Source organism: Notamacropus eugenii, chromosome 1, assembly GCF_028372415.1.
Source record: "Notamacropus eugenii isolate mMacEug1 chromosome 1, mMacEug1.pri_v2, whole genome shotgun sequence".
NCBI classification, from domain to species: Eukaryota; Metazoa; Chordata; class Mammalia; order Diprotodontia; family Macropodidae; genus Notamacropus; species Notamacropus eugenii.
This window is the reverse complement of record NC_092872.1, coordinates 41498824-41526092: the sequence shown is the minus strand read 5'-3', so window position 1 is coordinate 41526092 and position 27269 is coordinate 41498824. Positions and strand designations below refer to the sequence as shown.

The 27269-nt window shown below is 34.9% G+C and overlaps 1 protein-coding gene across 7 annotated transcripts in view; it reads right to left on the bottom strand.

Annotated features, from left to right (window-relative positions):
* RFX3 (regulatory factor X3) overlaps positions 1-27269 on the bottom strand; it is a 330189-nt gene that overhangs the window by 96804 nt on the left and 206116 nt on the right. For all 7 annotated transcript variants that reach the window (XM_072597449.1, XM_072597443.1, XM_072597457.1 and 4 more), the window contains exon 4: positions 20635-20893. In XM_072597449.1, coding sequence (XP_072453550.1) covers positions 20635-20893 — 259 coding nt within the window. The remainder of the gene's footprint in view (positions 1-20634; positions 20894-27269) is intronic.

The window sequence follows — 27269 nt, the reverse complement described above, 5'->3', positions numbered from 1 at the left end:
TGAAAATTACTATTTTAATTTGCATCATCAGTGAAGTTGAACCTTTTAAAAACTGATTTTATAAGAAATCTTTTCCATTACCTTGTCTGAAGATTGTTCATATGCTTCGACCATTTATTTGGAATGGAATTGGAATTAGATCATGATTATAGAGATTGAGTTTAAGAGGGATCTGAAAGACCAGTGATTCCTCAGTGCCTCAGAAGCACTGGGGACATTATAGATAAAGAAACTGTCACCTGTGGAAGTTGAATGATTGGCCCAAGGTGACACAGGGAGTGTCAGAGGCAGTCCTTTGACACAAAAGGTAAGGCTCTTTCCACTGTGCAACAACATTGCCCATTAACATTTTTATTAGTTCCTCATATGTTTTAAATGTTATTTAAATTTATTATATTTTCCATTATTGTTTTCCATAATACTGTTTTTATTTTTATTGGTTTTTATTGTGCAGAATTTTTAATTTTAATATAATTTAATCCATTGATCTTGTTCCAAATAATAGAAAAATGCATCTCTCCCTCTATTATTGAGATAAATACATTCTATTTTTTATTTTCCTTCCTATTAGAATTGTGTCATGTTGTTTAAGGTAAGGATCTGTTATCTTTTTTGCCACTTTTCTAACTTCCTCAACTATATCTTATTAAACAATGAATTCTTTCCCTAATTTTTATTCTCTAAAGGCTTATTAGACACTAATCTTTTATATGCATTTGTCTCACTACCTAGAATCTTCCTGTTTCCATTTTTTTTGGATCAGTAGGAAAACATTAATAAAATTCCAGATTAATGGACCTGGGAGGGACTTTAGACTCCTCTATGTCATTGTCCTAAGTGACTTGCCCAAGGCCATGTGGTGAAACTTGGTCCTTGGATTTCAGGTCCTTGGATTTCAGTCCTATAGTTCTTTACTGTACTATACTCTTCATCATACAGTTTTTATCACTGTTATTTTGTTAATAAATTTCAAGTCTAGAAGTATAAATGCACACATCAGTTTTTTTTTTTGTTTTCTCAGAATGACTTTTGATATCCTTGTTTTGCTTTATAAGTTTTATTCTAATATTTGGGGAGCATGATATTGGAAATGGAAAAAGTAGTCAGTGGGGATTGCTTAGAATTTCTGATTAATAAATTGAGACTCAGTTTAACTCTGTGTTAAACATTATGAGTGATAGAAGGATGCCCAAGAAATATTAATGACATACACTCTCTCTCCTATTAATCTCTGTACTTCAGAATCCTTCTTGGATATCCTCAATTGTTACCTATTATCTCTTCCATCCTCAGATCACCTTGTATCTACTTATCAGAGTATATGCTGCATCCGCCTAGTATAATATCGGCTCCATTAGGGAAATTACTTTTGTTATTGTCTTAGTACCCACAGAATCAACCCCACAACCTTGTGTATGATAGACATTCAGTAAATTCTTACTGAATTGGACTAAACAAATATTATTCTCTGACCTCAAAGAGTTTCCCATCTAGAAGAACATATAAGACAGAAATGACTATAATAATAGATGATAACTAGCATGCTAAATAATCACTGATTTTAAGAGGGAGAAGAGACTTTCAGACCATTATAGCTCATTGGATCCTATTTTATACTTTCTCTGGACTCTTTGAAATCTGCTGTCCCAAAATCTAGGGTCCATTTTGGCCTAACTCTGGTTTTCCTTTGCTCCTTCATGAACTCTCTGATGGAATGGGCACTTACACTCAGGATTCCTATCATTTCTATTTCAGTAGCCTCATCTCCCTTTCTGGTTTGAATCACATTTAGAATAGCAGTCCCCCCTGTCACTTGTACTTTTAGAAGGACAGAATTTGCATTAAGATAAATCAGGAATTTCTCCACAGCTTTACTTTTGGCAGAGAGAATTCCAGTAGATATTCAATAGCTGCAGTCTCTCATCAATAAAAGGTAATGTCATGGTAAGAGTGTTGGAATTGGAAAGACCTGTGTTCAAATCCTACCTTCTACTAGATGGTGCAATGGATACAGTGCTGAACCTACAGTCAGGAAGACTTGAATTCAAATCTGGTCTCAGACACTTACTAGCTAGTTGTGTGACCCTGGGCAAATCATTTTATCTCTGTTGTCTCAGTTTCCTCATCTGGAAAATGGGAATAAAAATAGGATCTTTCTCTCAGGGTTGTTGTGAGGATCACATGAAATAATCTTTATAAAGCATTCAGCACAGTGCCTGGCACATAGTAAGCACTATATAAATGCTAGCTATTATTACTAGATATATTATCACCTTCAATTCACCTCTCATAGTAAACACTATATAAATGCTAGCTATTATTACTAGATATATTATCACCTTCAATTCACCTCTCATAGTAAACACTATATAAATGCTAGCTATTATTACTAGATATATTATCACCTTCAATTCACCTCTCAATGCATTAAATCTGGCCTCTGTCTCTACTACAATGGAAACTATTAATACCAATGATCAAATTAGTGTTAAGCCCAATGGCTTTTTCTCAGCCTTCATCCTTTGCATGTTTTTTTGGACATTGTTGGCCACCTTCTCCCTCCTCTCTTCTCTGGGTTTGGTTTTCATGACAATATTTTGTCACAGCCTTTTTTCCCCAACTGTTTGACTAATTCCTCTCAGTTTCCTCTGCTGGATTATTATTACTCCCTGTGCAAGACTGTATACCAGGACTTGTCCTAGACCATTTCCTCTTTCCTTTCTACAGTATGTCTTGGTGATTTCATAAACACCTCTGGGTTCAGAAATCATTTCTATGCAGATCATTTGCATACCCAGTTCTTATCTCTCCTGAGTACTAGGTTCATATTTGTACTGGGCAGCTCAGCCCAGCTGTCTTATATGCTTCTCTAATTCAACATGTTCAAAACCAAGCTCATTATTTTTCCTCAAGACCCGTGTCTCTTCCTAATTTCCCTCTTTCTTTCAACGGGACTATCCTTCTTCCAGTCACCTAGGTTTACAACCCAGACTCACCCTTGGCTCTTTACTTTCATCACTTTTCTCTGCTCCATAAACAATCAGTTGTCAAATCTTTTTGATTCCACTTTTATAACATCTCTCATATCTGTCCCTTTCTTCTCACCTCATAATCACTTTTATCCAGCATCTTTTACCTGGATTATTGCAATACCTTCCTACTTAGTCTCCTCATATATTATTATACATTCATAGAATCAAAGACTGAGAGCTGGAAGGGACTTTAGGGTTCATCAAATCCAACCCTCTCATTTTACAGATGAAAAAAAGAGCAAAGAAAATTAGTGATTTGTAATGCTGCCATACAGCCACTAAGTTTCTGAGATGAGATTTGAACCCAGGTCTTCCTGACCCCAAGTTCATCGCACTTTCTACTATACCAAGTTAACACCCATATATGTATCTCTTCCCTCTCCAATGTATCCTCCAGATTGCTGCCAAATTGGTAGTTTCCAAGAACAAGTCTGACAATAATACCCTGCTCAAAAACCTTGTGTGACTCCCTATTACCTCTAGAATAAAAAGGGAATTGCTCTGGTTGACATTTAAAACCCATCATTCCCAGCTGATTCCACATTACTCCACCTCATAGAGGCTACACTATGGCTGAGCTGGTCTGTCTGCTGTTCCAGATATACAACATTCTATCTCCTTCATCCTTGCCTTTGCACATATGATCTTCCATATTTAGAATGCTCTCTCTTGTCCCTTTCACTTCTTGGGACACTCTCCCTAAAAAACTAATCTTAAATCTATAACTGTAAGAGGTCTTTCAGATTGCTACAGTTATTAGTTCCCTACCCTTTGAATCTGATATCCCTCCCCTCTCATCATTTTCTATTTATTTTGTGTATATTCTTCATTTGTCTGGGTTTTTGAGCAAAGGAGAGGCAAGATCAAAACAGTAAATCAGAAATTAAATCTGGCATCGGTATATAGGATGGACTAAGAGGAGACAGTTAGTCTAGAAACAAAGACTCTAATTCAAGATGAAATACATCTGTGGTAACAATGTCCTGAACTAGGGTGCTGACACAGTATTAAAGACAATGTGTAAACTATTATCCACAGATTCAGAGGAAAGGAATTCAGAGGAAGGAAAATTCAGCTGCAGACTTGGTAACATCTTGTTTTTACATGGAAAAAAATGTAATTGTCTAATGACTTTTAGGGAAGCATGGTATGACTTGAATACCGAATCTGATTTTTTCCTGTTCATTTCCTTTCCATGCAATTTTAATTTTCAAAGTACTGATAAAGCTTATGATTGAAAATGCAGCTTTGCTAGAAGTAATTATAATCAGATTGGTAGCAAAGGCACTGACAGTCAAAGAAATAAATTCTAAATTTCTCTGATGTCTTTCTCCTTTGACCTCTTTCTTTGACCTCACTTTTCCTCTTCTATTTATCTCCTGTCTCTTTCTAACTGACCATAAAGTGGGGCTATTTATGAATCTCTCAGGTTCTCTATTTTAGGAATACTGGTCTACTCTCTCCATCACTCATCTGCAGACATACATGGAATTTATTCCCTCCATGTTGCTGCCTCAGGGAATCCCTGATTTTCCCCAAACCACAGCTTAGGTATCAACTCCTAAGTGAGACCTTTACTGATGCTGCCACCCACCCCATTCTTAGCACTCTCTCCATCTTGAACTTATATTTTTCATGTACTTTATATTTCCTTGTATACATATTATTTAACCAATTAGAATTTAAGCTCCTCAAGTCAGGCATTATTTTGCTTTCATATTATACCCCTATTGTCTTAACCAGGTCGGAGCTTAATCAATGTTTGTTGAATTCAACAAGGGTTTTTAGAAGTTATTTTATTTAAAATTTTATGAAGACAGATAATAGATGAAGCAGGGTGTTTCAAAAAATTACTTAGAGAAAGCTTGGCAAGGTATATACATATATAATTAAGCAAAGTCATCCCAAATGGAATGAGATTACAAACAGAAGAAAAATTGAAAAAAAAAGGGCACAGTGAAACCCCTCCACTTGGACCCTAACATTGATGTTGTAGATAAGCTTAGAGAAGAGGAAGAAATGGCAATGACAAGAACAGGGACAGGAAAAGCAGCTAGGTTAGACCAAGTATAGTTAGAGGAAATTTATGCTGGAGGTAAAATTATATAGGGGGCTAATCTGTGTGTTCGTCCTTCATTGCCAAAGAAGACCATGCCATCAGAGAAATGATGACATGACTTGCACTTGACTTTGTTTTGAGTGAGGGAGGGCTGTGCAGGTCACCAGCCTCACTTCCCCTCCAAAGCCATCTGAATCTAGTGACCAGATATTTATCAGGATGGCTGGAGATGACCCAGGATGAAGCCCAGGTCACACAGCTAGTGAGTGTCAAGTGTCTGAGGTGAGATTTGAACTCAGGTCCTCCTGACTCCTGCACTGGTGCTCTATCCACTGGACCACCTAGCTGCCCCAAGAGGAGCTAATCTACAAGATATCTGAAAGAGGAAAAGAGACTAATGGTATGGAAAAATATCTCAGACTATTAATACAAAAAAAGTAATCAAGAGAACATCTACAACCACCAACCTACTGTACATATCTATTCTCTCATCTATACAAAATCTGTATGATAATCATCTATACATGATTTGAGGGCATTCTTCACAGGGGTGTAAATAAAAGGTAAGCAACCTTTCACAAGTGATACACAATACTGGACCACACTTTCTCATTTCATAATTAACTGAAAGATGTAGAAAATGAAAGATCCCACTGTGCTTATTGTTTATTAATTATTAAAAAGTATTTTATTCAGCAGAAAAAACATCACCACCTCATACGCTTTTTTCAAATAATGTGTCTCCTAAACATACAACAAGCTTATCCAAGATTCTTTGGGAAATGTATAATAAAAATCCTGTTTAATGACTCTGATAATAAACTTCTGAGGCATAAAGAAAGAAGATGTGTGTATGCAGGTGTTTGCTTGCCCAAGGAATTTCCCAGTGTGATGGAGAAGGTCCAGCATAGATTTCAGGCTGAAGAGTGATTCTCTGTGGATGATAAGATGTTCTAGTCACTTCTATTTGTGGATGACATTGTGCTAATTGCATAAAGCTCCAGAATATCACAGAGCCTCCTAGAAGTGACCCAAAGGAGCTTTCCTGAGCAGATGAAGAGTGTTCATTGCCCAAATTCAGTATAGACATTCTATGGAGTTTACCTATCAGCATTATATATCTAGGCTGTCGGTACAGATGGATAATGAACTGGGGCTAGAGATGAACAAGAGGAAGAGAAAGGTAGAGGGCAGTACCCACAATGTGTCTTGATTAAATGATATATTTGTAAAATATTTAGCATACTTCCTAGCAGATAGGATATGGTGTAAAAATCAAAATTCCCTTCTCTTGTCCTTTTCCTTCTTCTCTAAATACTGAAATTGCTATGTTGGTAGCATGCTTCACCTTTGATTATATCTTCTAAACTTGGATAATTTTTTCAGCTATGAGACATATATGGCACAAACATTATGTACATGTTTGGGAATGTCTAAAATACAATTCGATATATGAAAAACTGAGGTTCTATCTCAATATAAATCTCACTTTCAGTAGTTGCTAATCGTAGTATATTGCTTATAGAGGGCGCTGAGATGAAAAGGAACTTTAGATCATCTGTCTTCCAGGTTAGGATATATTTTCCAGCATAAAAAAAGCCTTTTTTATTTCACAGTCCCTGGATCCATGAAATCATCATCACTGTGGCTCTAGTAATATTGTTATATACCCTTGGATTAATGATACATATGTTTAAATCCCTAGCTCCAATACCTGCTACAGGTGATGCTTTAAATATTTTGAGTAGATACTTTTATGTCATAAAATGCAAGGAAATTAAATGTCAAAAGATCTCAAAGTGTTTTATAGACATATTTCAAGGAGTTGTAGAAAAATAAATACTAGACCTGCTTTGTGATTTAGAGTTAAAAATATTTGTAATACAGGATGCTGATGCTATGTATAAATGTAAAACTCTTTTAATATAACTAATATGGTGCCTAAGATGTTTAGCAGGAAGGAGTACTTCATCTGAGAAAAAGGGATGAGGACACTGAGCAAGATAGCTTAAAATCTGCTTCTTTTTTCTATTTCTGTTTAGGACCTTAGTAAATATTGATTGATTATTCTGTAGGGAGCTACATTTCCTTATCCTGGGAAGAGCTCCTTAGATGCTGAAGAAGTTCTTGCTGCTCTAGCCATTTTGAAGAGCTAGGATGTTTTTTCAAATGCATAATGATGGGACTCCCTACCCAGCTGGGATGATGGGGGAGTCTCAAAACAATTGTAGAATCAAGAATGAAGCCAAGAGATAGAAGCTTCTTAATTTGGGGTCCATGAAAATGCAAGGGGTCCATGCCATAGATTTCAGGGAGTCAATGAACTTGAATGGGAAAAATTATAATTATTTTCCCTAAGTGCTAACTGAAATTTAGCTCTTTCTTCAATTATGAATTTAAAACAAACATTATTTCAAGAAACTATCCATAGACTTTATCACACTGGTATAGGGGCTTAAAACATAGAATAGGTAAAGAATTTATGCAGTAGATCCTATCTTTCCAAGATGCTTTAGAAGAACAAAAAGCTAGGAAAGAACCCCACTTAAAATTCCACTGCAGCAAAATTAGGATTCATACCACTTCTGATGTAGTTTTTGAGAATAAAGGTTACAAGATCATGTGTGCTAAGGGATCATATCCAATTTCATCTAACAAACATTTACTAAATGAATTAAAAACATTTATTAAGTGCTTACAATTTGCCAAGTATGAACTGAACATGGGAACACAAATAGAAAAACTGAGACAGTCCCTGCTCTCAAGGAATTTGTCCTCTAATTAGAGGATATGTAGAAGGCAGTTTATCTCCACTGAGGATACAAAGGCCTAGAAGTCTTAAAGATAACATGAGAACTGATGGCAAGGCCCAGAGATCCTTAGGTTGAGTCAGTGTGTGATATGACAGTTCCTCTGAGGTCTAGAGGGCATAGAGGCAAGGCAAATGACAAGGCATGGTGATCCTTTATCCCAATGGAAGGCATGGGACTGGTGATTCTCATCTCAACTATGCAGTGGGAGAAGTCAAGCAGGTTGGATTGGATCCAGGCATCTTGGAGTAGGGGTTGCATGGAAGGTAAAGGAGTTGATTGCTTCAAGTGGTGGCAGGTTTTCCCTTCACCCCCTCATCCCACAATCCAGATGTGGCCTAGATGGTCTGGGGCTAGGGGAAAGAGTGAAGAAAAGGGAAAGCACCTACTATGTGCAAGATACTTTAATCAGCAAATTTCTAGGCAATATGTTGTTTGACAATATGTTATTTAATAACGATGATGCTAATCTCTAATCCATTGACAATTCCTATTGTTTCTACTTTCAGAATACCCCTATTCACACAGTCATGACTCTAGTTAAGGACTCATGACGTCTTACCTGGACTATGGCAATATCCTTCTCATTGGTCTCCCTGCCACAACTCCAATTCATCCCCCACTCAGTTGTCAATATGATTTCTAAAGTACAATTCCTTTTCCTATCTTTCCAATCTTCTAATATGTTAACTCCCCTCTATATGCTCTACAGTCCAGTTACAGGAAGGCCTGCTTGTCCTTCCCTGCCCAGGACACTCCATCTCCTTTGTATGGGTCTCTGTCTTAGCTGTCCCTGATGCTTGGAATGTTCTCCTTCATCACTTCGGCTTCTTGTCTTTCCCAATTTCCCTCAAGTCTCAGTTCACATCCTCCTTTCTGTAGGAGAGCTTTCCCTATCCCCCCCACCAACACCTTCCCTTCTGTGATCACCTTCATTTGTTCTGTACCTGGTTTGTGCCTAGTTATTTACATGCCACCTCCATTAAAGAGTGAGCTCCTTGAGCTCAGGGGTTATTTTTTTTTTTTTGGCTTTCTTTGTATCCTTGCTGCTTAGCACAGTATCTGGCAAATAGTTGAAGCTCAGTAAATACTTGTGGACTGATAGACTGACTGACATAATGCGTTAAGGGTTGCTTGGCACCTTAGCAACCCTCAAAGTTGGTATGCAAAAATGATTGGCCCCATTTTAGAAGTTAGAAAATCGAAACTCCTGAGAAATTAAATAAGTTGCCCATTATATAAATAGTAAAAATATGATATGAGATTTGAACCTAAGTATTCTTCTGACTATGACAACTGCTTTGTCTTGGGCAAGTCATTTCATTTTTCTTTCAATTTCCTCTGTGAAATGAAAATAACAAGATATCTATCTCACATGACTGATGTGAATGAATGCATTTTAATGGACACATTTTCTAAACCTTAAGATTATTGACAATAATCACTGGGAAGGCAAGATGACGATGGATATGATGAGGGTATTCTTTTAAAGTTCTGAGGTAGACTAGATGATTTCTGAGGTTCCTTCTGATTATAAGATTCTGCTATTTTGTGAAATCCTTAAGGATTTTAATCTAGCCATTTTACAATATGCTTTCAATTTTTTTCTAGGCTCATAGTCTTCTAAATTTTACTGTTGAGGTAAGAAAAAGCAACCAAGAAACTGCTATACTGTAAGATTCTAGAGAGATTTGGATGAAAGCATAGATGGCAAACTGAAAGAAGTAACTAAAAGACAAATGACAGAATAAGGATTCAAAACATTTTGAAAGGGTAGAATGTTTGACTGAAACTAGGAAAATTAAATTTAATGAAAATAAACATAAGACCATAGATTTGGAGCTGGCAGCATTCTTAGAGATCATTGAATCTACTCCCCCATTTTATAGATAAGGAAACTGAGAAACAGAGAAGTTAAGTGACTTGTCCAATGTCATTCTGTTAGTAAGAGTTTGAGACAGGATCTGAACCCAAGCTTTCCTGAATTACAGTCCTCTGGTCTATATTGTCTATACCATGCTCTTGCAACGTCTTGCCCTTACTGTATAAGTACAAAAATAGTTCATGTCTGGGGAGGAAGCATGGGACTTTAGTGGAATCCAAGCTCATTATGAGTCAATAGATGATTATCTGGTCACTGCATCCAGATGCATCAGGAGGAGAAGGTGGTCTTGCATAGTCCTCCCTCACTCAAACCAAAGTCAAATGTAAGTCATATCATCATTTCTCTGATGTCATGGTCGTCTTAAAAAACGAAGGACAAACACAACCTGTGAGTAGACCAAGATGTCGGAATGGGGACTCAGCTCATCTTGTCTTTTGAAGTTGCCCAGTTAATTTGGGGTTTACTGGCTAGTTCCTTCCTTCCTTCCTTCCTTCCTTCCTTCCTTCCTTCCTTCCTTCCTTCCTTCCTTCCTTCTTTCCTTCCTTCCTTCCTTCTTTTCTTCCCTTTCTTCCTTCTCCATTCTTGTCTGTCTTCCCTAAAACCTTAGACCCAGTGCACTTGAAAGCCCATAGATTAAACAACAATGGGTCCCTGCCCAAGTTCCACTCAATGGATGGTTTGGTTTTTTTTTTGGACCTCCTGGCTTAGAGTGAATGTCCATAGTAACTGTTTCTCTTGAAAACAACAACCTAGAGGCTCCTGCCCCTCCCAGCATGATTTATTTATTTATTTTTATTTTCTACTTAAAGGGGCCATCCCCTGACTACTTTTTAAAGAGGCCTATTCACTGAATGGGCATTACCTCACTTTAACTAACCCATTGCATCCTGGGCCACCTCCAGTCATCCTGATGACTATCTGGTCATTGGATCCAGATGGCTCAGGAGGAGACAGTGAGGCTGGTGACCATGCATAGCCCTCTCTCACTTAAAACAAAGTCAAATGCAAGTTATGTCATCATTTCTCTGAAGTCATGGTCCTCTTTGAAAATGAAAGAAGCACACAACAGTGAGTCAGTAGCATAAGATGACAGCCAAAAGATCTGCATTTGAAGTAATGTGTCCAGAAAGAGGAAATGTTATCATTCCCTTCCCTAGTCAGGTCACAGAAGTAGTGTCTTAAATTCAAGGAGCCACATTTTAGAAGGGGTTCGACAAACCAGAGTACAACAACAAGACAAGGGCAATTAGGATGGTGATAAAAAAAAAGATTGCTTATTACATAAAGTTTGGTGGAAGGAGCTAGGGATGTTTAAGTGGCAGAAAAGATTTAAGGTGATCACAACAGTCTCTGAGTGTTATATTTAGATATCTGTATAGATGTTGTTTCCCTCCAGAAGTATAAAAGCCCTTTGAAGACTCTTGTTTTTGTCTTAGTATGACAAGCACTTGGCCCAGTGCTTGGTGCTTAGTAGGTACTTGATAACTGCTTGTTAAATAAAGGATTGTCAAATGAAAGAGGGATGATATTTATTTTGCTAGGCCCCAGAAGGAACAGCTGAACCACTCCCCTCACCATCTTTCACTAAATCCCTGGCACTAAAAGTGCTGTTTAAGGAGCACAGATATGTTTATACGAAAACAATGCTTGGAAAAATCACTTCAAATTGGAATGGAATGGCTCAATAGAAATTGCTATACTGTAACGGTTCTTTTCAGTTCTAAAAAACCAAGGAGTCTCTCCAAGCTCTTATGGACAAAAATTTTCTTTGTCTTACAAAATTTAAAATCTGGTTTTTTTTTTTACATTTAGTTCATGGTTAATTTGGTGACATTTGGATAATGTTAACAATGTGCCCTGTAATTTTGGCAATTTTGTATCTGCTAAAATTTGTTTGGAATATCTAGGGGGACAAAAATCATTTGCAAAAAGAAATTAGTTTGTTAGGTATAACTGCTTTTTAAAAGTAAAACTGGCATCCTTTTTCTTAAAAATTTCCTGTAATCTTGCTGAACCCAGACAAGTATGTGATAAAATTAAGTTTCAAAGAAATCAGCTATAAACGCACTCAGGGCTAAATTTATTCCAAGATTTGTGCTACAGGAATTTTTCAGGTTAAGATAAAGTAGCAAAAGGTAAAGGAAAGGTTGAATTCTGACTTAGTCACCACCTTTTGGAGTTTATTTAAAATATAAATACAAAGCTACACAAATGTACTGCTGTTTTTCCTTTTTTAATCTAAAATGTCTCTAAAACTAAATCACTAGATCACAAAAATATGAATAATTTATGTGACTTTATTAAGCTCAAATAATACACAGATAAATTATTTGTTATTTAAAAGGAACAATTCTTAATTATTCAGGGGGATAAATGTGTAGTCAGACTGCTCCTTCATTTGCCTATCATAGTGAGTCACACCTCACTGCCATCTTGTGTTAAAACCATTATGAGAAGGTGCATATGATTGGGAAAATAAGGTAAAAATGAAAATAAAACAATCATTCACTACATTATTAACAAATACAAATGTTAAAAAAAGACTTCTGAATTATCTGTGGATTTTAATTTTCCTTGCTATCTCTGTATTCTCTTGTTATGGAAACTTGAACACTAGCTAAGACCTATGTGTTCCTTTGAAGAAAAGTAATACATAAAATGACCTCATTAACTCCTTTAAAAAGTCTTAAAATTCAGTGATAGGGAAAAAATCTTAACACTTTACATGAAACTAAAATAAAAATTTCAGTTTCATTCCATGTCACATACCAGTGTATCTGAAAAGTTTAACAGTACTTTGTGCTAAATATCTCCCTTAGCTTATGTTTTCCTCCATTAGTTCCGCATGGCCTATAGGTCATCCTAGGTTCTTAAAGACTGCCAGAGAAGCTTAGCTTCCACTAGGTCCTACAAAATTTGACAGACCCAGTAAGAGATCATTAGTTGAGAATCAGTTTAGTTAAGCACAGATGGGGATCATCACTAAAAGGCTGGTCATGAGACAATGACTTCATTGACCATGGCAACTAGTGAAAAAACCAAATCAGGTGGGGACTTGACATCTGTATTACTGGAGGTACCATCCATGCTTGGGGAATCAAGCAAATCAAAGCTCTTTTGGAGGACAGAATTACCTTTCCACAGAGTCTCTTGTCAAATTTCATGATAGGGAAGGATTTTAACTGAAGTCTAGGATCAGAATTTAAGTCATATTGGACATTTTTATAATGGAAACATGGAAAAGGGGTTAAAAACTATTCTCTTCTGTCATAGATGGGTGGATAGTGGTATGCACAAATATTGCTTTATTTTGAAAAAAAAAATCAATACCTTACCTAGGATTTTGAAGGCAAGATTAAAATTGGTAAAGTATCCCTTATAAGGCAGGAGGAAAAGTCAATAAGATTAAAAGTAAGTAAATTAAAAACAAACACATGAAAATATTAGAGTTTATAGCTAGCATGTGAAACTCACATTTCTTGAAATCTATTGTCATAGATAGTTATAATCAAACACCATAGTTAGATTTTAAAAGAAGTTATGTAATAGTGTGGGCAATCACCACAATTGAGAGTGGTAATCAAATCTTAAGCTTCAATGTATGAGTTGGGGCAGAGATAAATTTCCTCTCATGTTAAGAACACACAATCGGGAAGATGCACTGTGCTTTCTTTTGCACCATTTTTTCACAAGGCATGGGTCAGGAAAGGAGGTAGAAAATGGAATTTGTTGGGTGAATAGTTTTATCTCTTATGTAACTAAATAGTCAGCTTTCATTTTCAGTCAATAAATTTTACATTTTATTTTTGTCTTTATGTTTGGGAAAGTAATTAGTAACTTCAAAATTAATAACATATGAACTATAAGAAATAAATTAAAAGTTGGCTTAAAAGTGGGAGAAAAGATAAAACAGAAGTTAACACAGTTAAATCTTCACAATTTTATTAGGAAATTGTCTATGAATATTGCTATCCTTTGTAATCTAGATGACCTATGAAGTGGGAATGAGTTATCTCAAAAATTTTATAACAGGAGTTCATAATTGTGATTTTAGTTTAAGTGGGAATTTCTTCTTTGTTTTAAAAATTTACGAATCAATTTTATAAGAAATTGATTCATTCTATTCTTCTACCAAAAGACAAGATTAGCCAAAGTCACGTTGTATCTGTCTTTAAACTCATAACTTACATAGAATTCTAAAGAATACAAAACTCCAGGAATAGAACATTTCATACAACCTTAATTATAAAATTTCTGCCTGTAGATCTTATCAGTTAAAATCGGGAAAAGTCTGGAATTTATGCATTTCTACAATTCTTTACATTTCCATGGATTATACAATCTGAGGTTATCTTGAGGCTACATATGAAAAAATAATTATAATAAAGAGTTTAAAAGGAAATTCATTTTTTAAATAATAAATGAAAAATACAATGCTATAGGAGCAAAAGACGATGACATAAATAACATAATTCAGGTATATTTTCTCTCTGATACCTTAGATAATTATTATTATTGTTAAAGCCCATTCCTCTTAGATATATATAAAAGTACAAATTTTAATAGTTCATATTGAGAAGATATTTAATGTAATTGTATCAAGGATAAAAATGATTTTCATAAATAAACTTTATGAAACAATACTATGTTACAAAACAATATTATTTGTGGGAATAAATAAATCTGAATGATGCCAATAGCTATGTATGATACAGACAACAATTAAAACAAGTGAGATTTTAATAAATACAGAAGTACCAGTAACAAAAATGATATAATCTCAATTTTCAAACAAGTTCATTACAAAACCCTAAAAAAAAGAGTGTAGTATATCCTTGTCATAAGGAAACAACAAAGATCAACAAATCCCTTAGATTTTACAAGTGAACAAAGACAAAGGTATATTGTAACAATGAGTCAGAATGAAAGTCATAAGTATAATCAGGTCTAAATTATGATTGTAGCCAATGTTAACTTCATAGCCTAAGTTCCAGTAAGATATTAAAAATAAATAGAGTCTTAGCATCAATGTATAATAGTGAAAAGAATGAATACTTTAAAAAAATTACAGGTTAAATTAAATATATTTAATGAAATACATTTACTAAAGGCACAATAAAAATTCCCCCAATTTTCTAGCTAACAAGTATGACTTTTAGATATAATCATTATGGCAAATAAATAAGAAGTTTATAGCTTATACTTCTACAGTTGGAGTCTTGTTAAATTTGCAAGTCTCTTTACCTATCTTTATTATCTCATTAGCAAAAGACCTAACAGAACACAGTGGGTAAAAGGACAGAGACCATTTTTGAGCATTATCAGGAGAGCTTTCCAACTAAAGTTTGCTCTCTACTGTTGCATTAATCAAATATACCTCATTTTTTAGTGATCTGACCCCCTCTCCCAAACAAATGGTAAAATAAGAAGACTGTAGTGTTCACACTTAGTTAATATTTTCAATATACTTCAAGAATTTAACATTTAGTTGGAGAATATGTGAGAGGATTGGAACACTAATTCATTGTTGATGGAGCTGTGAGTTGATCCAACTATTCTGGAGAGCAACTTGGAACTATGCCCAAAAGGCTACAGAAATGTGCATACCCTTTGACCCAGCAATATTGCTTCTGGGACTGTATCCCCAAGAGATCATAAAAATAGGAAAGAGTCCCACATGTACAAAAATATTTATAGCAGCTCTCTTTCTGGTGGCCAAAACCTGAAAATCAAGGGGATGCCCATCAATTCGGGAATGGCTGAAAAAGTTGTGGTATATGAATGTAATTGTGCTATAAGAAATGATGAACAGGAAGACTTCAGAGAGGCCTGGAAAGACTTATATGATCTGATGCTGAGCGAAAGGAGAAGAACCAGGAGAACTTTGTGTACAGCAACAACCACAGTGTGCAAGGAATTTTTCTGGTAGACTTAGTCCTTTGTTGCAATTCAAGGACCTAAAAATATTCCCAATGTACTCTAGAGGCAAAACACCTTCCACATCCAGAGAAAGAACTATGTAATGGGATCACAGAATGAAGTAGACCATTTTCTTTTGTATTATGTTTTGTTTTGTTTTATGGTTTCTCCCATTCATTTTAATTCTTCTATGCAACATGACTAAGGTGAAAATGTATTTAATAGGAATGTATGTGTAGAACCTATATAAGATTGCATGCTGTCTCAGGGAGGGAGTGGGGAGGGAGGGGAGAAAAGGGGGGAAGGAGGGGAAAAAATCTAAGATATATGTAAGTGATTGTAGAACACTGAAAACAAAATAATTTTAAAAAAAGAATTTCGCATTTATAGAGCATATAATCCAAGAATGAAATGCATGATGGTCTATGAAGAAATGGGGAGAAAAAAACTTAAATGATTTCTTTTTGCACTTAGAATTATAAAACTGAAGTGAAATGTATTAGGTTAAAAAAAATGTTGCCATTTAGAAACATTAGTTGTAGCTCACCTGACTATGATGCTCCCACAGAACTACAAGTATGATTATGTTTCGAATACTGGACTAGGTGTAAAGATATTTCCAGTGCTAAATATATTTAAGATAGCATCTTCATAACATGGATTTTCATGCTGGGAAACCCCTTACTACTGCATTTAAACAAAATTGTACCAGTACCCACACAAGCCAAGGAAGTAGAAAAATCAAGGCAATTATTCAGATAATTTTTAAAAAAATCTAGTTAGTAAGTAGGAGAAAAAAGCATTCTGATTTTCCTCCTAGGATATTAAGGTTTAACTACGTACACTAGATTAGTCAACTCTCTGCTTCACTTCGCCTCTGCAAACATAAGTTGTGTCCACAGAGGACACAAATTCTAAAATTGACCAAATTCTAAGTGATTATCTCAGCCATATTAAGCACTTTTGTTGTTCAGTCATGTCCAACTCTTTGGGGTTTTCTTGACAAAGATACTACAGTGGTTTGCCATGTCCTTCTCCAGCTCATTTTACATACGAGGAAAGGAAACAGAGGTAAATGGGGTTAAGTGACTTGCCCAAGGTCATGCCACTACTAAATGTTCTCAAATAGAGAAGTCTTTCTGACTCCAGGTCTAGGATTCTACCCACTGCACCACCAAGTTGTTCCGTATTAAGCACAGCTGAACAACAAGAGATCGCCAAAGAAACTGAACTTAATCTAGTTAACTGGCTTTATAAAGGCAGTCATAGCTTTCGCCTACAAATCTGCCAAGGGTGCTTGTACATTTTAGTTCCTTAAGAATCTTTATTTGATTCTGCAGCGAATTAAATGACCAGGAGACTTTTCTTGGGACCCACTACTGATGAAATGGGACCTACAGAAAGGGTGAATTGTTTTAGATTTTAAATGGTCTACTATCAAAAAACCCCGCAGATGAAGGTCAGCAATCAAGAATGCCATTTGAGAAAATAATGGCCACTCACTTCCTTTAGCAGGGTTTATGGCACTTAAATTTTGTTATGCCATTATATTTATGATGGTCATAGATATGATATTGTGAACTGAGAATTAAAATTTCACTGCAGGATCAAATAGATAAAGAAGATGTTCTGTGTAAGATGGAAAGACAGTTATATTCAAATATAAATTGTGGCGATAAATGCAGGGTAACACTATAAAACACTAGAGAGCAAATCCATATTTTAGATAGTGTTCTAGTTTCAAGTTCAATAATTTCCTTTAGATTGTTCTATATGAAACACAACTTTTCACTTATTCTTTTCCTCCTTCCAATTTTTGTTTTAAAGCACAGACACACACACACACACACACACACACACACCCCCTACCACCACCACCACCACCACCAAAAACAACCTGACAAAATATTCACTGTATTTCCTTCTTCAGTACAAAATAAAAATATTCAAATATAAATTCTTGTATATTATAATTAATATGGATATTTACTGCTCTATACTGAGTTTGGTTAATTGTTTTCCATGTTAATATCATCATTGTTATCATAAATTAGGATTTAATTTAATTTTATAACATTTTAATAATAGTTTTAATCATTTGTACTATCTATTTTGATGGGGCATGCTATCTTCCATTATTTATATAAAGAGCTAAAATTTATATCTTTATTAAAAATCATAAAATTAAATTTAGCACATTGATATTGAGCAGATCTATGTGAATAAATTTAAGACCGTTTCTTTATTATGCCAACAAACAAAACAAATAAACAAACCCTGCGTGGGTTAATTTGTTGATACAATTCATTGATCCAGTGAAAAATTATTCAGCGTCTCAAAAAAATTTTCAACCAATCAAATTTGTGATAAAAGTCAATTTGTTAGCAGTATATACAAATGGCTATAAATTCTTTACAACACGTCCTTACGTTTTATTTGAAATTGGTCCTTACAACTCAGTCCTAAAATAAAACCAATTTTAATTTTCACTTCTAATTAAAATTTTTATATTAGTATTTTCAGTGGAGTTTATACCCCACCCACTATGTGACCTGGCAACCTTTCAGAAGCAGGGTGTCAATGTTCAGACTTCAATTTTTCTTGAATGATCAATGTGTGGGGGAATAGTGGCCACCAAAGGACATGCATTCAAAAATATCTTCCAGATATATTTTACTAATTAGGATTTCACTTGGGTTAAAAATCTATTCTTTTATAAAGCAAATGGTTCTAAGTTGGTTAAGTCTATTAATACTTTACTCCTTAGTGTGAACTGTTTTAGTCAGATAATTTCTTAACTCCTAGAAGGCTCAAAGACTGAGGGTTGGGGGTGGACAGAGGTGCATTCCAATTAACAGTCCTATTAGAAATATTTCAAAAGAGAAGACCATCAAGCATGGATGATCCATTGTAGAGTCTCTAAAGATGTACTGGCTTTGGATGAATATAAAGCAACATGAAGATGTTGGATACTACAGGCTGGGGAGAAGGGTGTCCAAAAGCAGATGAGAAAGTCAATTTCACTTCCCTTGTGATTTTTCTTAGGGTTTCAGGAGTGACAACCTTGTGCGCCCCTAAAAACCATCTTCTGTTCTGATTTTGACATAAATAAAGAGGGACTAGTCTACAATTTTTCCTGGGGCTTCTTTTTTGTAAGATGCAGCAATTTTTAAGTTTGGGTGTTCTTATAATTTCTTTGTACATCTCTTTTATTAGAATAAAATAGACTACTATAGAAGGAAAGGACTTTATATATCATCTCGTCTAGCATTTCCCACACTAATTTGGCTAGAGACTACTTGGAAGCTTAAAATATAACAACAGAACCTATAAATGTTATTTTGGGAGAAGTAGGGCTCAGGAATGACTGAGAAAAAAGGGGTCGGGGCAATTTTAGAGCAGAATAAAGTAAGCCTATTTTTGTACTAAAGAATTGCGGCACCTAATCTGCATTTTTGAGACACAAAATTTCATACTTAAAAGTTTAGAGTGGGGAATATTGCAAATGTGAAATTTTCTCACAGAACACCTTTCATATTGCCTGGAACAAAGAACACTGATCTAATCTAAACCTCTCAGTTTTCAAAAAGAAGAAAATTCAGGTCAGTAAGGTTAAGGGACTTATACAAGGCCTCACAACTTGTTAATGGCAAAATGATCTTTCAGTTCTAGTGCATAAATTATAAACTAGAGCAACATAAAAAAGCTTACAAGTACTATATTTGACTACCAATATAAATAGATATTTGAGAGAAGAAATATATATATATGCATGTATACATACATGCATATATATATATGTTTGAAGACCATTCCAATGAAATAAAAATAAAAGTCATTATATTTTTCAGTCAGAACAGTGAAGTTTTCAATAAATTAAAAATGTAGAGCTTTATAAAATGGATTCTGAAAAAGGCAATAAATGAAGAAAATTCCAGCCCATAGAATAAGTCATGATCCCTACATGATAAGATAAAATTGCTTATATGTATATAGTCCTCATATACATATACAAAAGGCACAATAAAAATATTGAATAAATCTCATTTAATAATATAAAAATCTATTAGGTGAATATTTTCCTCAAAGTTACTTTTCCCTTTTTCCTTCATACTCAGGTTCACACTGGTAAGAAAAGTATTAGAATTCAAACAACAATTCAGGTAATTATCTCTTTTTCTACCTCAGCTATGCAATCACAAATATCATGCTATTCGACCCCAAACATCATCCCACCCCCACTTTTGTGTTGCTATAAAGCTGGGAAGACCACCAAAAGGCTGATTGTGAGATTTGGGCTAGAAATTGCTTTATAAAACAGTAAAACACATTCTACTGAAATCCAAATTTTGAGCAAATATTTTGTAGCACAGAACTGGTTCCAAATTTGAGAAATGAAATTTCAAGTCCATACATATGAGTTCATTTCTTGACCTCAGAATAATGTTATTTTATAAGTATAGTTTATCCAAGGCAAAGGTGATTTTTTTTTTTTTACCTGATGTCACAATTACACTTTTTTTAAAGCATAGGCCTAGTTTAAATGCCAAGGTAGAAAAGAGTATTGAATTTAACAATTTTTTAAATTCTGTTCCTTGTTTCTTTGGTAATTTTATCATATAACAAAAGTCATAAAAATAATCAGGTGTAACATAAGGATGTTTTTAGTAGAACTGGATGAAATTTTATGCTACTTGAACTTCAAGAGAAACTATAAAATTAAAAGTTTAATAAAAATTACATATTTTGTAAAATTATGATTAAAATTATAATTTCTAGATATTACCATAACAATGAAGATAATGTCAATATTGATTAACATGCTTTTTCCCTTTTGGCTTTTTTTGTTACATAGGAAGATATAAAAAATAAAAACACTCATCAAAGACTATGAGGACTCTAATTTAAAAAAATAAATCAAGTACTTACCGTGGCTGGGGAGGCCCGAGTTGTGTGCGTCACAGAATGACCAGAATTTTCCATTGAATTGCCAATCAGATAGGTTCCTCCAGAGCTGCTAATGAGTTGTCCTCCTGTAACACCCATCTGAATCCCTCCAGTGCCCACCATACTATGAGATGAGACCACTGTAGTCACCTGTGCAGAACTTCCTTGGGTATCAAAGTAATTCCCTCCAGTGTTCTGGCTATACATCTGGGTTTCTGTGTAAGGATAAGTTGTTGTTCGGCTTTGAAAAGAGAAAGAAAAATAAAGTATTTATTTTCTTATTTACTGTGCTATTTAACGATCTTTATTGAGAATAGGCACACACACATTTAGACATTTCTCTATCTCTCTCTTTAGCCTGACCTCTAGAGGAAGGCTGTTCCTATCTGAAACATTCTGCATCCCTACAAACATTTATTAAATTGCCATTGTGGTAGGCAAATAGAGAAGATACAAAATCTAAATAAAGCACAGTTTCTGCTCTCAGAGATGTAGGGGTCTAGAATGACAAAAAAAAATTCATTTACAACTGCAATTTTGCTTCTCTTCTCACTTAGAAATTATAGTATATTTTAAACACACAAAAAAAGCACTCGGTCTCTTTCTGAATTACCCAAAACAAGTACCTTTAGCCTAATGAAGTCTAAAATTAGATGTTCAATTGAAAGAAAATTAATGAATAAACATAATGCTCGAAATTCTGAAAACACCTTCTGTTTGTCTACTGTATTGCTTTTCCCACCCAAAGGCAGAGCAAGTGATGGCTTGTACAGAAGCTGTTACTATGTATGTCACCTGGAAGTGGTGGAGGGGAAAAGGTACTCAGCACATCTACCTTCTGCAGTGATGAGAAGGAAGTGAGAGCATAACACTTACAGCGTAGTGTATATCACGCTTCTCATCAACACCCCTTCTCTGGAAACTTATAAAGTCATTCAGATAACACATTTCTCTTCCATTAAACAAAAGAACGTTCACTTTTCAAAGATCTTTAAAATGTATGCCTTACAAATATCAAAGTGGCTCCACTTAAAGGTGATCATTTAATTGTTTTAATAAGATAACATGCAAGTACTTTAAAAGCATGCATAAATAAATAGAATCAAAGCATGGCTGATAGATAGGACATTGGACAAGGTGTCAAAAGGTTGTGAAGTCCCACGTGGACTACTCATTCAATTTGGAACTTTCGGCAAGTTATTTCATCTCTCTGGGCCTCGGTTTCCTCATCAGTAATGTGAAAGGGTTGGCCTATGTATTTCTAAAACCATTTCCAGTTCTAGAATTGTAGAATTCTATGCATAATAAGGGTTAGACTATTGAGGGGAATAACTATGTATGAGAGAGATTATTCTTATGCTAATAAGCTCCATGGGTAAAAACAAAGTAAATAAGAAAAGTGTGTTTTGAAGTTAACTATTGCTCTTTAGCATGTAGATACTCCACCAGTGGAGGGAGGTTTGACTCCTGAATATCTCCTCTCCATCCCCTAGGGTAAGCCAGGACAATTTGCAGGAAATCAAAGTTATAGTGACTTTTATTTAAGGAATGAGCAATTTGAAATTTCATTCCCAAGAATGTTGCAAATAGCAGATACATATACAGAAAGGGCTTTTAAACGCTGGAATGGGTGACAGGGAGATGGCACAATCTTCTACTAAGAAGTGCTTTAAAAATGGGATTCTTATTTTTAGGTATAGCCATATTCAGAGTCAAAGGCATGGCTTAGACGGCTCTCTCAGGTCTTGTAAATATAGTTAACTTGGATGCATGTTATATACCATTACAAACCTCTGCCTGAACATTTAACATTTACCCCAGGCCACATCAAGCACTTTCTTGTTTTCACCCCTTTATTTTAGGTTAAGCTCAAATACAGGACACCTTCCTTGATATTTCTATCAAGAAAGGGTCTTTCCTTGTTTTGAACTCTCACTCTATATGTTGTTCATACCTTTTTTATATACTTATTTTCAGTCTATACTTACACTACATTTGGATACATTACAGATTTTTGTATACTTATTTTATCTTGTAAGCTAGATATTAAGTTTCTTGAAGGGAAAGGGGGGGAGTAAGAGAAGTAGAAAGGAATTATGCCATAAATCTACATTTCTGAGTGTTTTACACATAGCAGGTGATTGAAGAATGCTTGTTGAATGAAAGAATTTACTCATGATTGTGAAATCCTGTATCTGCCTGCCCATGATGACTACATTCCTATTACATGTTATTGCTTATACAAAATTTTCTCCAAAAATTTTCAGATTATATGTTTTAAAAACAGTTGTTTTAGAGAATGACTCAGTTTCTGGCATATTGAGTGGAAACTAACTCACTATTTTTGAACCTTACTGAAAGGAACAGCTAAATATCTGTCTAAAATCTGTACCATTTCAAAGATTCTGCTTTGCTCATTTTAAGTTTCTCCTGTGATGGTTACAATGGCTTATTTGAGGGGAAAAGACTTTCAAGAAATAACATGATTAAAGAGAAATAATTTTACCGTTCTGCCCTTTACTCACAGGAAAGAACATGTATGCTTGGTGTAACCTTCCCCCTGGATAACTATTATTAGATTTTATGTAAATGTTAGGTTGCTCTAGGTCATTCTCATGATGTCATCGCTCCTCTTTGAGAACAAAGAATGAATTCAGCAGATAAGTTGGTTTTATCCCAACATGCTTTAGCATAGACCTTGGGTGAAAATGACCCTGATTTTGTCATTATACTCATAATTATATTTTATTCACTTAATTTAATTAGCTGTACTTAGGACTGAGGCCATCTCTCATGTCCTCCCATCTTCTGTTCCTCAGAACTTCTCCATATCATTGCTGCTTCCTTCCTTCTGATAACAGAGGCATTCCTCTTCTTTCCCAAGCTGAATCCTTCTAGCTACACTCTTGATACCATTCCCTCCCCCCTCTCTTCCAGACCCAACCATTCCTTTCTCTCTTCCCTTCCCTCCCCTCTCATGCATTTTTAATCTCTCATACCACTATCTGCTTACTAACATATTTAGATATGTTCCTAAAATAACAACACCCTTCCCTAGACCTGTCTGCTCTACTCTATCTACCAGCTTCACTAAATCAAATGACCTTCTCTTAGTCTTGATATCCCTTGACTTTGCTACACTGTTACACTACTGATTCTATCTTTCTTTCAGATTCAAACACTCTTTTTCTTGGATTTAGAGTTGAACTCTTCTTGGGATCCTTCGATTTTTTTAACTACTCCTTTATACACTTATCTTTTCCCCAACCTGTAAACTGAGTATTTTCCACACATCTGCCCTCTTTCTTCTCTCTCTACACTCATCTTTAGTAATATCATTTACTCTCATGGTTTCAACAATTACTACCATGAAGATGATTTCCAAATATATACATGTCCACTCTTGGCCTTTCTCGTAAACTCTACAAGTGTATTCTCAATTAGAAAGACCACAAATATTCCATATTCAATAGATTCAAAATCAGACATTTATATTTCCACCCAAATTTGCTCATCATTGTAATATCACTATCTGTCAAGAGAACTACTAATCACATAGTTTCCATGTTCAAAGGGCTTAAGGTTACAGTCAACTCATCCCTCTCTCTCCCCTCTAACTTAGCCTTATCAATTCCACTTCTGTAGCGTCCCTTGTATCCATCCTGTTCTCTCTAGTTTTGCTGAAACCACATAAAGACAGACTGGTTTGCCACCTTCCTAGCCTATAGCAAAAGCCTTGTATTTGGTCTTCCCACCTCTACTTGTTCCATTTTCCAATACATCCTTCCATATTTCTGCCAGACTAATCTTGTTTATGCATAGATCTGGTATTAAAAATCCTCTTCACAAAAATATTCAGTGGTTCCCTACTACCATCTAGTAAAATTTTGCCTAACATACAGGGCCCTCCATAATCTGATGGCACCCCATCTTTGTAACTTTCTGCTTCTCTAGGCATCAACAGATTGCTAAAATAGGTTATACTGGAGTCTTTTTAATTTCATGCTGCATTTTTCTAATTTGGAATTAATTTTGTACTTTTCCCTTGTAAGTCAATAGTTTGATTTTATACAGACAACTAGTTGATTTAAAAATAAATACTATGATGGTAAATAGTGATTTTCTGTCTGCTAAGATATATTAAATTTCATTTTAAAATGTTACCAGGTCTGCCTTACTATGATCCAGAGCATCCCAATTCTATTTACAACCAATCTACTAACTCCTTTAAATGCTTCTCTGAGGAAAACCTGTGACCCATCTTTCCATTTAGCTTTGTTATTTGGTATTATTTATTGTGAGAATGTCGATATCAATATGATTAGGTTTCTCTACTCATTGGTCACCGAATATTACATTTAAGAGTACCAGCAGCAAAGTTAACAAAGAGCTAACACTTAAGAGTACTAATGGCTAAGTTAACATTTATAGACAGTCACCTATTGGGTAGAATTGTCATCTACCATTGGGCCACCATCACTGAGAAGTAGTAGGATGTGAGAAGTGACACACAGGGATTAGGGCTACTTTTTATTTTTCTTTGCTTTATGGTTTATAATGGCTAAATAAATCATATCATACTGGCCAGGCTATGGAAGTAATGAGACTCTCTATACTTAGCTAGGCTGATCCTCAGAAAACCTTTGTCAATCAATACAGTCATACAATGGCACTCTCCTTCCCAAAGAAATAAAACAAACAAAAACAACAACAACAACAAAAACTCCAAACTAATACTGACTTAGAATGCATTGGGAGACATAGTATCCAGGATTTGTCTGTACTATGATCTTTTAAGACTTCTTTAAGATTACTTTTCTAGAATGATTGTGCAAAATATCTCCCGTGAAGGTCCCATTTAACACACAGCTCCTTCCCTAAAGACCTGTCAAATACTAGATGGGAGTGATTCTTTCAGATTAAGTGTGTAACAGTTATTCTTGTTTTCATATTTAGATAGAGGAAAAAATCCTGATTCTTTTCAAGTAATTCTTTGGACAATGGGACAAAATATTAAACAAGTTAGGAAATATGACTGTGGTTTAATTAACTTTGTAGCTACTCTAATTACTAACAATGCATTTTACTTCGTAGGCATCCGTAAACAGTTGTTGAATGAATAAGCAAATGAATAAGTAATATATGGGAAGTACTGTGGAAGCAATGTGTCTCAAAGATCTGGCTGCAGGTTATTTCCATGGACTCCTTCCTCAAATGCTGTGGAGCAACTGAATGCTCCAAGGCAGATAGTGGATAATGACCAGTAAAAGGCAAATTTGTTTTGTGAAATACACCAAATAGGAAAACAAGGAATCTTCCAGTGAATCTCTTTTATCATCATCATTACCTAAACTGCATAAACTATTCACATAAAGAAAAACCATAAATACTAGTTAAGATTATTGATGTAGCAATATACCCTTATTTAAATGAAAAAGGTAAAACTGTTTCTACAATCTTCTTCCTTAACTGCAACTAGAGCAATACAGCTTGAGAAAAATAATCAAATCAACAAGTGTTTATTGAGAGCCTGTTCAGGTTAAGGAGCATGTTTGATATTGATGAGGATATAAACACTTCTTTGATAAGGATGATGTTTGTTTTGAGATTTTGGATTAAAAATCACTCCCATTATTTGATACTTATTTCTCAAACAGAGAAGCGAAAGCATTTATTGAACTATCATTTTTTTACCCACTGTAGATAGAGATACATATATATGTACTTCTGTTATGTCTTCTATAAAAATGTATGTATATTAAATGTAGGGGAAGAAAAAAGTAACTAAACCGTTTCTCAATGTAATAGTCACTGATTGAAATGTATTTCTACTCACAAAAAGTCAGGCATTCATAGATATGGTTTCCTCAATAACCATAACTTGGCTCTCTTTACTCACATGTAGTACTTTTATTACTGAATATGGTGATTACTCTCATGCCTTTACATATGTGTGTATTTGGAGTGGGAATCATAACTTTAAATTTCTTGCCTTTAACAGGTATAAATTCTCAGAGGTAACTTGGCATTCCTACTATTGCTTTTCATTTAATTCCTTAGTTCTTAAAAAAAAGAAAATAGAAAGAAAAAAACCCATTAAAGCTCACATTTAACACATTGGTGAGGAGAAAAATGTACTATTCTTGTCAGCTATGGTGTACATGGGTGGCATAAAAATAGGGTGTAAAACTATTTGAGTTAAAGAAAACTGTATATATACATATAATTATACAAAGAGTTTTGCTTTCACTCTATGCCACCCAGATTAACATTTAATGGCATGTGGAGAGAGACTTAAAACATACATGTGTCCAGAAGTCCTTACAACAAAAGGCAGAAATGTAAGCATGGACTTAAATCTACTCTGGTAGACATGACATTTCAACAAATTTGGATATAGTCATTGGCTTCAATGACAACTATATAACGAATGTTCAGTAGCCACTTCTATGGCTAGATGACTCCACTAGATGCTGGGGGAAACTGGAAATTTAGGGAAGACATGGTCTCTGTCTCTACAGAACTAGCCATCTGGTAGAGTGAGAAAATACATCAGAATGAATAATGATAATACACCTTATGTGAGAAATATATATTTCAGAGGTACCTTGACAAAG